The 13,026-nt window shown below is 47.2% G+C and overlaps 1 protein-coding gene and 1 long non-coding RNA gene across 2 annotated transcripts in view; both read right to left on the bottom strand.

Annotated features, from left to right (window-relative positions):
- Positions 1–7,624: 7,624 nt before the first annotated feature.
- On the bottom strand, positions 7,625–9,871 carry LOC114066242 (cystatin-like). Its single transcript, XM_027900778.1, has 3 exons — positions 9,608–9,871; positions 8,999–9,112; positions 7,625–8,025 (listed from the first exon to the last, which is right to left on the bottom strand). Exons 1-3 carry the CDS (start codon positions 9,839–9,841, stop codon positions 7,948–7,950), a joined length of 426 nt encoding a protein of 141 aa, XP_027756579.1. The 5' UTR covers positions 9,842–9,871; the 3' UTR covers positions 7,625–7,947.
- Positions 9,872–10,011: 140 nt separating this feature from the next.
- Positions 10,012–13,026, bottom strand: part of LOC114066241 — an 8,101-nt gene continuing 5,086 nt past the window's right edge. The window contains exons 2-3 of the long non-coding RNA XR_003573149.1: positions 11,319–11,457; positions 10,012–10,325 (exon numbers count right to left, since the gene is read on the bottom strand). This is a non-coding gene — a long non-coding RNA (uncharacterized LOC114066241). The remainder of the gene's footprint in view (positions 10,326–11,318; positions 11,458–13,026) is intronic.

The following is a 13,026-nucleotide window of genomic DNA, read 5'->3' as shown; positions in this document are numbered from 1 at the left end:
CTTCTCCCTGCTAACTATGCCATGTCTTCCAGTCCTGGAAGACACAAGTGCAATGATCAGACAACATCTGTGTTTCAGGAGGGCTTGTGAAACACTATCTTCCATAAGATGACTCAAATGCCCTAGTAAAATGCAGATGGTAATGATCGAGGCCAAGAAAGAGCAGCCCAAATGTCAGCACTGGGGTCATATCTGCAGGTTATGTGCTGGTTTCAGACACCACCATGCAGCACCTTCTCTAATGGTAGGTGTTCCCTCAACATTTCCTATAAAAATAAAATTTTAAAGAATAAAACTAAATACATAAACCTTGTTTGCCTGTGTCAAGGTCCAGTCTATGCTTCTCTGTTGGCTAAAGTAGGGTTTTGCAGTACTCTGCTCCCCTTGCAGCAGGCATTTTGGCTCCACAGGGAAGTTCCAAAGGAGCTTGGACAAAGTACTGGGAGGCACTACACTAGGAGTGTATACAGTGGGGCACGCCCTCTCCCAGCGGTGAATACTAAACTCAGGGTTCAAAGGAAGGTCCACAAATCTTCTGTGACTTCAGGGGGATTTGGGAGCCCACAGCAATGCAAGCATTTGCTGTCTGCTCTGCCACGACAAAAAATTAAAAACAAAACAAACAAACCAAAACCACAAACAAATAAAACAAAAACCCTAAACCAAAACAAAAAACCAACCAACCAAAAAAAACCAAACCAAAACAAAACCAAAAAACACACAAAACAAAGAACCACAACAAAACAAGCAAACAAACAAAACCCCAAAACTAAAAAATACCACGAAGGCTGGCATATAGCTTACAGCCAAGCCCAGAGGCAGGCTTGTTCCCAATCAAGTCACTTTGGCACACAGTATTGCGTTAGACTGAAAATTGTCTTCCACCTCAGGTTCTGCCATGAGCATTGCCCCCAGGATGGGCAAGGATTCCACAGAGCCACAGCTTTGCACTGTCGCAGCATAACACAGCAAGCATCAGTGCTGACTGGAAGTTCTCCAGTGTGGGAAGGCAATGTCCTCACCTTTGTTTCTCCCCTCCTAGCCTAGACACAGTGAAGCACTGAGTGCTTTTCCCCTCCTGACAACAAAAAGTCTAATTTCAGTGCATTCGGTATAAAATGTAGTAGATATCTGAAATGTGACTAAAACATGTCAGTCTGGGGCCAGTGTATAATTTCTCACTACTCACTCTCATAAATTCCTGATCAAACTGGTTCTCTTGATAGCCAGAGGATGCTCAGTGGAGCATCTGAAAACCTGTTGGGCATTTCTGCTCCCACCTTCTCTCCCCATTGTCAGCTGAGAAGCTCTGCGGTTAGTAGAGCTGACACTCTGTAATGAGGCAGAAAAAATTGGTTTACAGCAGCCACAGCTCTTCCCTGGTGAACACTACCCTATCAGACCCACGCACAGACCTTTTCCTACAAGCCCTGACTCCACATCAGCCTGTCCCACATACACCATGTTGGCTCCCCCCGTGCAGGTCCAGGCATAAAAAGCCCCAATGACATCTGCATGGAGGATTAAGTATTTAGCTCTGCACTCCTGTGCTACAGACTGAGTTTATCTACAGCAGCTGCTTCCACCAGTGGGTGCAGTCTATGGGCTTTCTTTATTCCCATTAGAGGTGGTAATCAGGGGGCCAAAATGAGATTTTTCTGGGATTTGTGCTGGATTGATCAAACAGTACCTGTGCTCCTTTTCCTCTATCTGAACTCTGCTGATCCTTGCTTTATTAGCATAAGCATCTGCAAGAAGCACTTCCTACATTTGGGACAGAGTAGTTTAAACAGCACAGAGCAAGAAAGCTTCTTGCCAGTTCTCCAATTTCCTATCAAACTGAGATCCCAGAAAGTTATGTTCAAAAGCCTCTGAGCAAGCCAGCTGAGTGAAATGCATGTCAGAGCTGTAGAAACATCATGTTTTATTATTCTCTCAACATTTCACAGAAGAAATCATTTTCACTGAACCATCTGTGCAGGAGACACACAAAATGTCAGATTGCATAGGAAAAACATTTCCATCTATGCTATCTGCCTAATACAGAAAACAGTGAAAAGACCTGCTGTTCAGCAAAGGAAAAATAGGTAACTAAAAATCTGTAGTCCTCTTAACAAGCCCCATGAGTTTTATCAAGGGAAGGTCAGTGTAATTAGCCAACCTGTCCAGCCAAGCCATGCTCAGAGGCCCAAAACTAATTTAATTTTATAGGCTATTGCTTGAGGAAAGGCTGTTTCTGAAGAATTCCCACACATTCCCTTTGGAACCAGCCCTGTGACCCCCAAGCTGACCAAATTGTACCTCTGCACAGCCAGAGCTTGGTACATCCAACCTCATCTGCTATGTGAAGAGCATCTTTCCCAATGGCTCTCATGCCCCCTCTCCTCTGGGGAGTCAGAACTGCCTGACTGCATTGGCAAATCAAAGTTACCCAGAAAGCCAAGCTAATGTTTTCTTCAGCCTCTTACTTCTTAGCATAGTTTGTTCTTCCAGATTGGCTGGCCATCAACAAGTTAATGCTAGGCTCACTAACCACAGAAGTGTCCTGGTGCTCCTGTGTGGGAAAATCACTGTGCTTTTGGCCTTTGACACGCAGAGGGAAGAACTTCCCTGTGGAGCTGGTTAGGATGCATCCTGTCACAGCTTGTCTTGCATCTTGATAAACCCAGGACTGCAGCAGTGATGGAGAAAACAGCAGTGAAGAGAAACGATGCCCAGCCCTGGAGCTGTTGCAGCTCCCATGTGATGGAGGGTGGTGCTTCATTTTCCTCTCTGCAGCTTGGCAGAACTCATCGCTGCACCAACTCAATCAGAAGAGGACAGAGGGTTGAAGACATTCAGAGAGAAGTGGTCCATGCTTCCCTCATCACTTAATAGGGCATGGGAGTCCTTTAAGGACAACAGCAGTAACATCACTGCCCACCCCACAATCAAGGGTGGGCAATGTTACTGGGAACATTGGAGGATGGAGTTTCACTGGTGTTAACGCCACAGGCTTTAAGCCATTTTTAGCCACTTCTGGCACAAGGAGACAGTAACTTTCTTCCAGGGATGCCTGGGATTCCCTCCTTGGCCCCACAAGACAGATGGAGGGACTTCACCTAGGACAAGGGACAGGGGCATGCTTAGTGTAAACATCAGTACATCACCTGACAGAACTCTTTTCTTGCTAACTTTTATATCCAAGATATAAAATCAATCCCTGACCAGGCCTGAGTCCCACTTCCTTTGCAGCTGGGTGCTTAATAGAAAAGTGGTGGAGATGGCATGGCACAAAGCATGACGTTTCTCAGCTGGTGGGGATGCGAGGACAGTGTCTCTCAGGAACGCGTGGTATGATGAGGGCATCATGAGTCACTGTTTTTTCTCCAGCTGGAAGCAGAGAAAGGTTTCCCCATCATCAGCCCTATGCTCACATATACCTCCAGCCACCTCCAGGAAGGTTAGAAACAGCTCAGCACATACCCCAAGACCATCCACCAGCTTATCATGGGGATGAGCAGCTGAGCTTCTCCTTTTCTTCCCTGCTGCAAAATCTTACAGCAGGAGCCCACCAGCTCACAGAGGTTGAGCAATGCCATACAACTGAGTGACGCAGAAGAGAGGCTTTAGCATGTGTCACCTCAAAGCCCTGGATCCAGCCCCAGGGTCTGCTGTCCCAATGAGCCATGATCCGTGCCAGAGGGGGACATCAGGGAGAGATTTGCATTGTGGAACCTGCAGGTTGGCTGCTCTTCTTGCTCTAGAGGAGTTCTCCTCACTCTTTCTTGCTCAGCCTGGAACTGTGCTGCCTGGAGAGAAGAACCAGGCACCTTCCCTTTCACCTTCCCACCCGCAGGCCACCACCAAGCGCCATGGAAGGGCTCAGCACTGCCAGCAGTGACCTAACTTAGGACACTTTCCTGCTCAATCCTTCAGAAGTGATCTCCAAATGACCATTACATCCCACAAGGAAAGGGATGTGAAGCCTCACCTCTGGTGTCAAGAGATAAAGCACCAAGATTCAAAACAGGATGTGGGTTCGATTGGTAAATCCAAGCTCCTGAGGGATCCTACACTACAGTGATTCTAAAGCATTGCATGTTAACAATGAATACAAAACAACCAAGCATCTTTAAACCCTCACTAAGAGGTGTCTATGCAATATTGTGCATCTTGAGCACATGTGCAAAAAGCACTGGGTTTTGCACCAGACAAAGGGCTGCAGCATGACCTGGACCCTCCTGTGGTCACTTCCTTTCATAATTGCAGGAAATTGCAATTTAGGCTGTGTGCAGAGGGAAGTGTTCATACCTGCCTGGAGGGCTGATGTAGCTTCAAGAATCTCAGAAAAACCCTGCAGGGCAGTGTCCCAGGGAGCTGCACGAGCAGGAAATGAGCCAAGGAGCTGGGGGCACTCCTGTGCTAGCCACGCCCTCCCCAACTGGGCACCTCCATAGGGTCTCAGCATGGCTGGTAGAGTTGAGGATGGGACAGGTTCCATAAACAGCCCCAGATATAGCAAGAGGATGAACCAGGAACAGGGTCCCTCCAAGATGCCCACTCTGGAGCAGGAGAAGGGCCCGGAGATAAAGCTACAAGTCAGATCCAAAACCCACGCACAACCAGGGTAGGAGATAAGGACATATTTAATGCAGCTCTGAAGGGGACAGAGGACCCCGGCTTGAGTTTAAGTGAGGTCCCGGGCTATGGGGAAAGAGGTGTGTGGGTGTCCATTGCTTTTTCACACTGAGGATAGAATCCTGCTGTCTTCAGCTGAGCATGCCAAAGCTGGGGCACACTGGTAATGACCACAGGCTCCAAAAACATCATGACTTCCACAGCAACATCTTCGCTGTGTTTTGCTGGAGCTGGGAGCCATAAGTTCATGTGAGCACAGATCTGCAAGTGCAAGCACTGCTAATGAGAGCTAGACTTCTCACATGGTTGGCCTTAAATCTTTCCCTGAGAACTAGAGCCAGGAAAAAGCCTTGGGTTCATGAGCTGCAACAGCAGCAAAGCTCTGATCTTCCTAAGTTTCAGGAAGAATGACCCCAGAATTGATTCATCAGATGCAAGCAAAGTATAACAAGACAAAACATAAACCAAGCACTTCTCTAGTCACTTGTTCATATCTGACACCGATGTTTGAAAAAGTTAGGCAGGGAGAGCAGCTAAAAATGAGAGCTCAGTGTTCAGCTGACTGAGCCATTGCCAGCCAGCCAAGCAAAATGCTCTTGGCACAGGAACTTCTGCTAATGCTCTTAGCCTGTTGCAAATGCAAAGTAACACAGCCCACAGTGGCTGTTTAAATTAGGTCAGACTTCTTTGGCACTTCTGAGTAGAGAGCATGGAGAGATAATCACCAAGGCTGAACTCAGCAGCTTGTGAGTATGGGGTAATCTGTGCCATTCGTTCATGACATGAGTCATTGGCATTTCAACATGAAAATGCAATACCTTCAGATTCAGGAGCTCATGACACTCAAACTCCTTTTCTCTGGCACAGCCACTCTTTTACCCACATGCTATTCTGAGCTGTTGGTTAATACATACAGCAAAGTGGTAGAAATGCCTAGGTAAGTCCATCTACATCCTCATTTACCCAACCAGGCCTCAAGCCAAGATAATAAAAGAGAAACAGAGACAAACCTACCAAAAGCATGAAGGAACCCTTTCACCACTGCCTAGTGCTTGTATAGATAGACTGGAAAACAGGGAATAAGCATGTATGAATGGAATAGTTAGAAAAGGACAAGTGAGGGCACCTGAGCAGCTTGTCACCCCAGGGTCATCTGGGTCATGCATAGTTACTGACATGGCTGGCAAGAAAAAAAAAAGAGGCCACCTTCATACAGAGCACTCAGAGATGGGGGTGATGATGGTGGGGAAGCACGAGGACTTATTCCTATTGGCTCTGAACATGACCCAGATTCAGATTCTTAGTGTTGCACAACCAGTTCACCTTCCTGACAACATAAATCAAGATCTGGCTTGTGTTCACTGCAAGCTTGTCAAACCCCAGCAATGATGGGAAGTGCCATTTCCTTTAGGCGGAAAAGCATCCCACAGAAGATGGACTTCCAGGGAGCTGAACTCACTTTATGATATTTACACCAGAAAGAGTATATTTACAGCAAAACACAGAAAAACAAAAAGACACTAGATGAAGTAGGAAATGCACTATCAGGACTGTGAAAACAAGCAGCATTTCCATCACTCACCTCAACACCTTCACCCACTCCCAAGGCTCTTTCTCTTGACTTGGCACCTTCCCCTATTACCTGAAATTTCTTTAAAGGGGATCCTGCTTCTTCCTTCCAGTATTCCAGAGAGTAAAATCCTAAAGACCCCTCCTATACATAATCCCAAGCTCCAGTCTCACTTACCTTCTGCTCTGCTCGGAGAAGCCTGTCTCTCTTGCTTGGGATCTACAACATCACATCAAAACAAGGAAAAGCTACTTTTCCTTTTTTCCCCTCCCCTAGATCTGGAGCTGTCTTTCCCTGTGATGCTCACAACAACATCCAATACAGTGCAACACTTACAGAAACTAGCAGCAATGAATTGACTGAGTGAAAGGCACCTCCAAACTTGGACACACCCTTGGATTTAGAGGGTCACTTCTGGGGCATATTCAGACTCACAGAGCAAAGCCATGTTTTGTGTACAGTACCCATTTGCTATAAAACTACACTGGCTGATGACACTTCTTTCCCATCAGGTATCTACTTGAGAGCAATTACTAACTTTTTTTTCTTCTCCTTCTCCACTGGGCTGTCCTCAGGCTAAATAGGTTATGGGTTTCAGGGTCATCTGTCCTTCCCCATGCAGTAACGGTATTCCCAGTATCCTTTCAATACAAATTCATCACAGTTTAATAGGAAATACCTCAGCCAGTTCTCATGAGAGCTCTTGGGTGCTGACCCTCTGCTTTAAAGGCCTTTGCCCAGATCAGACATCATTCAAACTACCCCCAGGCAACACACAGCCAGATATAGTTCAGTCTCCCCAGAGAAAGGTTCATCACCGATACACTCCAGGCATTTCTGCATTCACCTCTGCTTGCAAACGGGAGCTGTCATGGGTCAGGCACACATGCCAAAGAAGCTGTTCCCCAGCAGTCAGAGTTTAACTTATAAATGAAGTGAGCCATGCTACTGCTTGGACTGGAAGGAAAGCACCAAGAATTCCCGCTCAGAAAAATCTGAGGATACTCTTGAAAAGATCAGATACCATAGGAAGCAAGAGTTCCAAAAACCTAGAAAAATAAAAAATGTGTTGCAGAAGGACACTAGAGTGGTTAATTCTTATACAGCACAGCTGCACGTGCAGCCTTACAACACAACAGTACTGCAACCAGGACCCAAAACAATTACAGCCTCAGTACCAGCTTGGGTTAATATTCCCAAGACAAAGTGTTTTCAAAAGTAGTGTTCCTTCGGTGAAAACAGCTATGACTTCCATCTCTTACTCAAAACTAGAGGTCAGGTTAAGGGACAAGAAGGCATGGTTTGTCTCTGTGATCAGGACCCCGCATTCCTTGTCATCCTATTCTTTGGGCAGGATACATTAGGTGACAAATAAAAGCAAACCCTCCTTCCAAGACAGGAGAAGATCAAAGAAAACCACACATCACAGCAATTATTAATTAAGTTTTTATGTTTACAGTAGTTACTTAACAGGGGTACCAAGGGTTTTAATCAGAATTCTGCTGGTGGAGTGACTTCATTGGGAAAGCTGCAGAAAGATCAAAACAGCTGCTCTAAAATAATAATTCCAAAAGAAGAAAGAATTGAGAGCATACTGTGCTTTAAAAGTAAAGTTACATGGTTTAATCTGCATAGCACAAGCATACAGAATTAGCTGAGTTACAGCTGTTGATAAAGCCCATCTCTATTTGTGTTATTGCCATTTTCTTTTAAATCTGAGCAACTGGTTGCTGGTTTCTGCTGGAATCAAGGTAGGTTCACCGGCACTGACTGTCCAGTAGCTCAATTTGGTTTCGCCAAGGAACATTCAACACTACGAACTTGCAGGTGGTGCGCTAAGGAGAGAAAGAAAGAATAAATTACCAGATTAAGAACATAAAACAGTGTCATTTACCATTGTTCTACACTTTTGTGGCTCTCTAGATTTGCCCTCTCCAGACAAGTATTCTGAAACAGCACTCTTGTAAGTACCTGCTCAGGATGAGTTATGTCTCTCAAATAAGCCTGAACAAGTAAAGCTGAGTAGTCAGCACTGCTGAGGAACAGGTTACCTCCTTTATCCATTCAGAGGAAAGCTTTCACCAAGGATAACACTCCAACATAAGCCCCCAGGCACAGCTAAGCACACTTGGACAGCTAATCCATATGTACCAGCTGCCATAGTGGTACACACCAGATTCTAGTGAGGTGCTTTGTGGATCATTTGTGTGCAGCTACACTTCTCATACATGCACAGGTACAAAGGGTACATACACATACAGCCCATGAAACACTATGGAAAAACTAGACTCAGGCCAGACCAAGGCAGACATATTTAGTGCTCCCATCCGGAAAGCTCAATTGCTCCTTAGACAAATTGCTATTAGACAAATGCTGGTGTAATACCTCGGTGGGCACAGAGAACAGGGATAATCTGCCTCTTTTGGGGAGTGCTTTGCCCAACGCTCTATTCATAGCAGTATAAGTCCTACAGGAAAGCATGCCAAGCCAAGCATGTTTACATCACCATGGGAAAGAAGAGCTGAAATATGGGGACTGAGAGCCAGGAGACCTGCAGGCTTGGCAGAGCTTCCTCCGTATATCCTTCTGATCCAGGCCATGAGCACTTGCTAAGAGGACTGAGACACATGCAGTGCTCCAGCCTCAGAGTCCCACTTATGAAGCTGGCAAAAGGCCCTGCCTTCTCTGACAATATCACCTGGCAAGACAAGTTCTGCAAGAGCAGTACCCTGTTAAGTGTACAGGCATAAGGTCTCTGTTCTTGGCTGGAAACCAGGGAGTCAGTAAGGTGCGTACCCTAGAGCTTACCTTAGCCATCTGCGGCTCATCGTGGAGAGCACAGTGCTGGAGATCAGCTGCTGGCTTTGTGCAAGTTGTCCGGGCAATCTCAACTTCCATTATGTACTTGATTCCAGCCACAATCTGCAACAAGACAAGTCAGAGGCAACTTTATTCGCACTACAGAGAGAAGGGCTCTCTGATGAGACAAGCCTGGCAAAGAGGCCGGCGGTGTTCCTGTTACGTGATGGAAACCAGACTCCGAGAGTAAAGAAGGGATTGTATGTGGCAACCTCCACGAAAGTGGCACTTGGCACCCTCTCAGAAATAGGAAACAAAATCCAAATAATCACGTCTCACAGAGCAGCTTCCTTAACAATAAACAGACACGTATTAACTCAGCAGCAGCAGAGAGAGACCACTGGCTTCTTCAATAACACGCAGCACTCAAGCTCACTCAGACAGAGGAGCCGAGCTATATAAAAAAGGGCTTTTACTCACCTTCCGCGGGGAAAAAAAACCTGAAAAACTTGCAGACGCCCTCAAGCTCGGGGCCTGCCCTGTCTCCAAAGGAATCCCACCGGCCTCACTCTTAGCTGCCCCCCCGCCCGGAGGGTGCCGGCCCCCCGCGCCGCTCACCTGCTTCTTGGCGCTGATGATCCGCACCACCCGGCTGGAGTACATGTCGTTGCTGGCCCTGTTGTACGCCGTCATGGCGAACTGCAGGGCCCGCTGGAGCCCCTCGTCGTTCTCGGGGTTGTCGATGACCTCCGGGGCCCCCAGGAGCCGCGGGCGGTTCTCGGCGGCCCGCACAATGCCGGCGGAGAACAGAGCCACAAGCAGCACCGCCACAAACCCGGTCACCCCCGCCATGGCTGCGCGCTCTGCCGGCCCCTCACGGCCACCGACGTTTTCAAGCCGCCGGGGCGGGGCGGGCCGGGGCGGTCTGTTTTGGGCCGGGCCTCGGGCCCCGCCTTCCCGGCCCCCAGCCTCCGGCGCTGCCTCAGGACTTCCCCGGGAGGGGGATGGGCATGAGGGAGGGGGAAGAAGGGTGCTTTCCCGGACGGGAAGTTGGAAGCTGGAGGCTTTTTCCAGGATCTGCCTCCCCCGTGGGTTATTCGTGCACTTATTTCCCTCTACTGCAGAGGGGAAAATAAAAACCACAGCATTTTAAGCTACTAGTGTGGCTCCTAGCACAAACACCGTGTGTCATTTCCTACCTCTGCCTCCGTAGCACTGGTGTTGCCTCATCTACGCTCCGGGGCCATCGGCGACATGGGAGGCTTCCCAGATGGATCGTTTCACCTCCCGTCGGCTCCCACAAACACCAGCCGATCTCCCTCATCCCGTCAGGAACCTTAAGTTTGGAAAGATGGGACCTAATATAGTATGAGGGAGATAGCTCCGGTGAGATTCAAGGCCTCAAGGAGTTGTTAGGCCGAGACAGGGTGAGGTTTTGCACGTGCATCCGCAGCATGCCTTGTAGTGGAAGGGGCGGGTGTGCTGGCTGGAAAGGCTGCCTGCATGCCAGCAATATCCAGCACTGCCACGGGATCCAGCATGTGTGACCCCTAGAAAAATCCCTGCAGTTGCCAGCAAGCTGTGCGACTAATTTAATGGGGACAGGGCATTGGGGTCGTTTTTATAGCTAGAGAAAGAATCAGAGACTGGCTTGGGTTGAAAGGGACCTCAAAGATCACCTCGTTCCAACCTCCCTGCCTTGGACAGGGACACTTTCCACAAGACAGGCTGCTCGAAGTGCCAGAGAGGGAACCAGGACATATTGAAGGTGAGCCTGAGCTGCTAGCAGCTGCAGGAGTCTGTCTCCATTTATGTTTTTCTTAATGGACCTTGGACCTAGACTGGAGCTCCAACTCAAGGTTGGAGCTTGCCTAGTGACTTAGAGGCGAAGGCTCTGTCAGTGACTGCTGCCAGCAGGAACAGCCACCTCCGGTCTAAATCAGTCACCTGCCAGGTGTCTTGGCACTGCCCTCTTCTGGCCCTGCCAGCTCAGGCCTCCATCGAGCAGTGCCTTGGCTCCCAGCCACTGGAGGTGCTCACCAGCCCCACATAGCTCATGTAGGAATTTGTGCCTCACACTACCGCACAAGGGAAGCACTGTGAGAGTTAAAAACAGTGCCTTGGGGATTCAGAGAATTTTGACCTTACAGGCAAACAAGCAAGCAAAGCCTGGGGTCAGCTTACTGGGGTTAAGGCATCCCAGTGTGGTTTAAAACTCGCAGTCGTAGGCAGCAAGTTAGCTCTCAGTACAGTGCTGGTGATGGCATGGTAATTTCTGCATGGGGACATTGTACAAGGTACAGGAGGTCACAGCCATGTTCTCCCTCACCTGCTTCGATGCCACAGCATGACTCTTCAGCCAGCCCTATTCTGTCTCAGAAACCCAGGGCTTCAGTTTCTTCTCACATGCCAGTCTGTCACTGGCCCAATGAATAACTGATGCCACAAAGGTACTCCAGCTGAAGAAACTGAGGAAGCAGAGGAGACTTCTTCATCACACAGGATGGAAAAGGCTCAACACAGAAAGGGATCATCCTCTTCAAGACAGGGACCACCTGCAGACCCCCAAACAGAAACAAGCTGCATTTGCTGACTACTGCCAGTCCAAACCCCACAAAATCAGGACTTGAAACAAAGCAACTATGAGAGAAAAAAAGGCTTGGCAAAAAAACTGTGTTCTACCGTTGATGAATAAAGGGCACCTGGTTCATGAAGTAAAACTGCATTTTGTCCTTTTGTTTTTGAAAGGTGCAACTATCTTATTCTATCAGAGGTACTTTTTATAAAATATAAAGCAGAAATTCCTGAATAGCCTAGATGACCAAAGAATACAGTAAATGAGGAACTTACCAAGCAGCAGGAGACTCGTGATAACATTGCGAATAATACTGTGTGCTATCAGTATAACTGTTTTAGTGTCCCCTTACACCGTTGGTTCAAGCATTTGTACAATACTCAATATACTTGTATCTACCTTTTTGTCTATGTTTCAACTTCACACAGGACTGATGACCTTTTTATGTTACCAGGCATACTCATTTCTCCAGATAATTGCTACATTCACTGTCCTTGCTTTTGACATCCCTCATCTCTCTTTTACCATCCAAAGGACCAATTATATACGTCTTTACTCAGTAGCTACCTCAAAAGATCTATAATACTGTGACATGTCTTTCAAAGTACAATTAGACAAGGATCTTTGAAAAAGCAGCTTGTCCTTTAATGAAGAGCAAGTTTCTTCACAGAGCTGAATTCTGAATGACCCTCGAGAGAGTCTGTGACAGAGACAGGAACACTGGGAAACAATGATCAAACACTAAACATCTGTTTCAGCTTCTCTGAACCAAGGGAAAGCATGCCAAATCTATGCTGGGGTCAGTGCTTTACAGCCTGCTAAATGAATCTAGAGCAGCAAAGGGTGGGGTACTGACATAGTTCCCCCTTCTCCTCCCACCACGCTGTGAAGCTAACACAAGGTAATACAAAGGGAAGTGTTTTGTAAAAGGACCAGTTTTGAAGGCTGAAAGCCTCTTGAGTTAGATAGTCAGCAGTTTCTGCTGGGACAAAGCAATAGCCTTCCTTCCATGCAATTTACTGGAGGGGGTCAAGTCCCTGACTCCTGTTGGAAGAGTTGCAGAGATATGATGCAGGACTCTTCCACTGTCTCTGGCATGCTGCTGGGTTTATGACTATTAAGTCATAGAAGCACTCGGTCATAAATTATGTAACATTTTTATCAATCTCTATCACTCAAAGAACATATTTCCTAAATACGAAAGCTTTACATTTACAAGTCTAGCCACTACAATATGTGCTTATTTGCAGAAAATCCTTCAAATAAATGTTCTGCAGCCTCCAGTCAAAGCCTTTTTCCATCTGTATGGGCATAAAGGTCCTGTGAAATACAGTGAGCCAGGCAGGACACTGTCCAGTTAGACAATCATATGGGCAGCTCTGTCTCCATGAGACTGAAACAAAAAATGCCCCATTTAATTAATCACTAAGATCTGTATGATCGAGCCCATAAAGACAGGACC

This window comes from Empidonax traillii, unplaced genomic scaffold (genome assembly GCF_003031625.1).
Source record: "Empidonax traillii isolate 1590-97213 ecotype Southwest subspecies unplaced genomic scaffold, ASM303162v1 scaffold748:size532870, whole genome shotgun sequence".
Classification (NCBI taxonomy): Eukaryota; Metazoa; Chordata; class Aves; order Passeriformes; family Tyrannidae; genus Empidonax; species Empidonax traillii.
Note: the sequence above shows the minus strand (reverse complement) of the source record. Positions and strands in the feature narration are given on the sequence as shown.

What these genes read in the sequence shown, in the direction of transcription:
- LOC114066242 (XM_027900778.1), bottom strand. Translation starts at nt 9,841, where the DNA reads ATGGCGGGGGTGACCGGGTTTGTGGCGGTGCTGCTTGTGGCTCTGTTC. An exon ending in TCATCAGCGCCAAGAAGCAG is followed by an intron (nt 9,113 to 9,607) that starts GTGAGCGGCGCG and finishes GTCTTGTTGCAG; the next exon opens with ATTGTGGCTGGAATCAAGTA. An exon ending in ATGAGCCGCAGATGGCTAAG is followed by an intron (nt 8,026 to 8,998) that starts GTAAGCTCTAGG and finishes TTCTCTCCTTAG; the next exon opens with CGCACCACCTGCAAGTTCGT.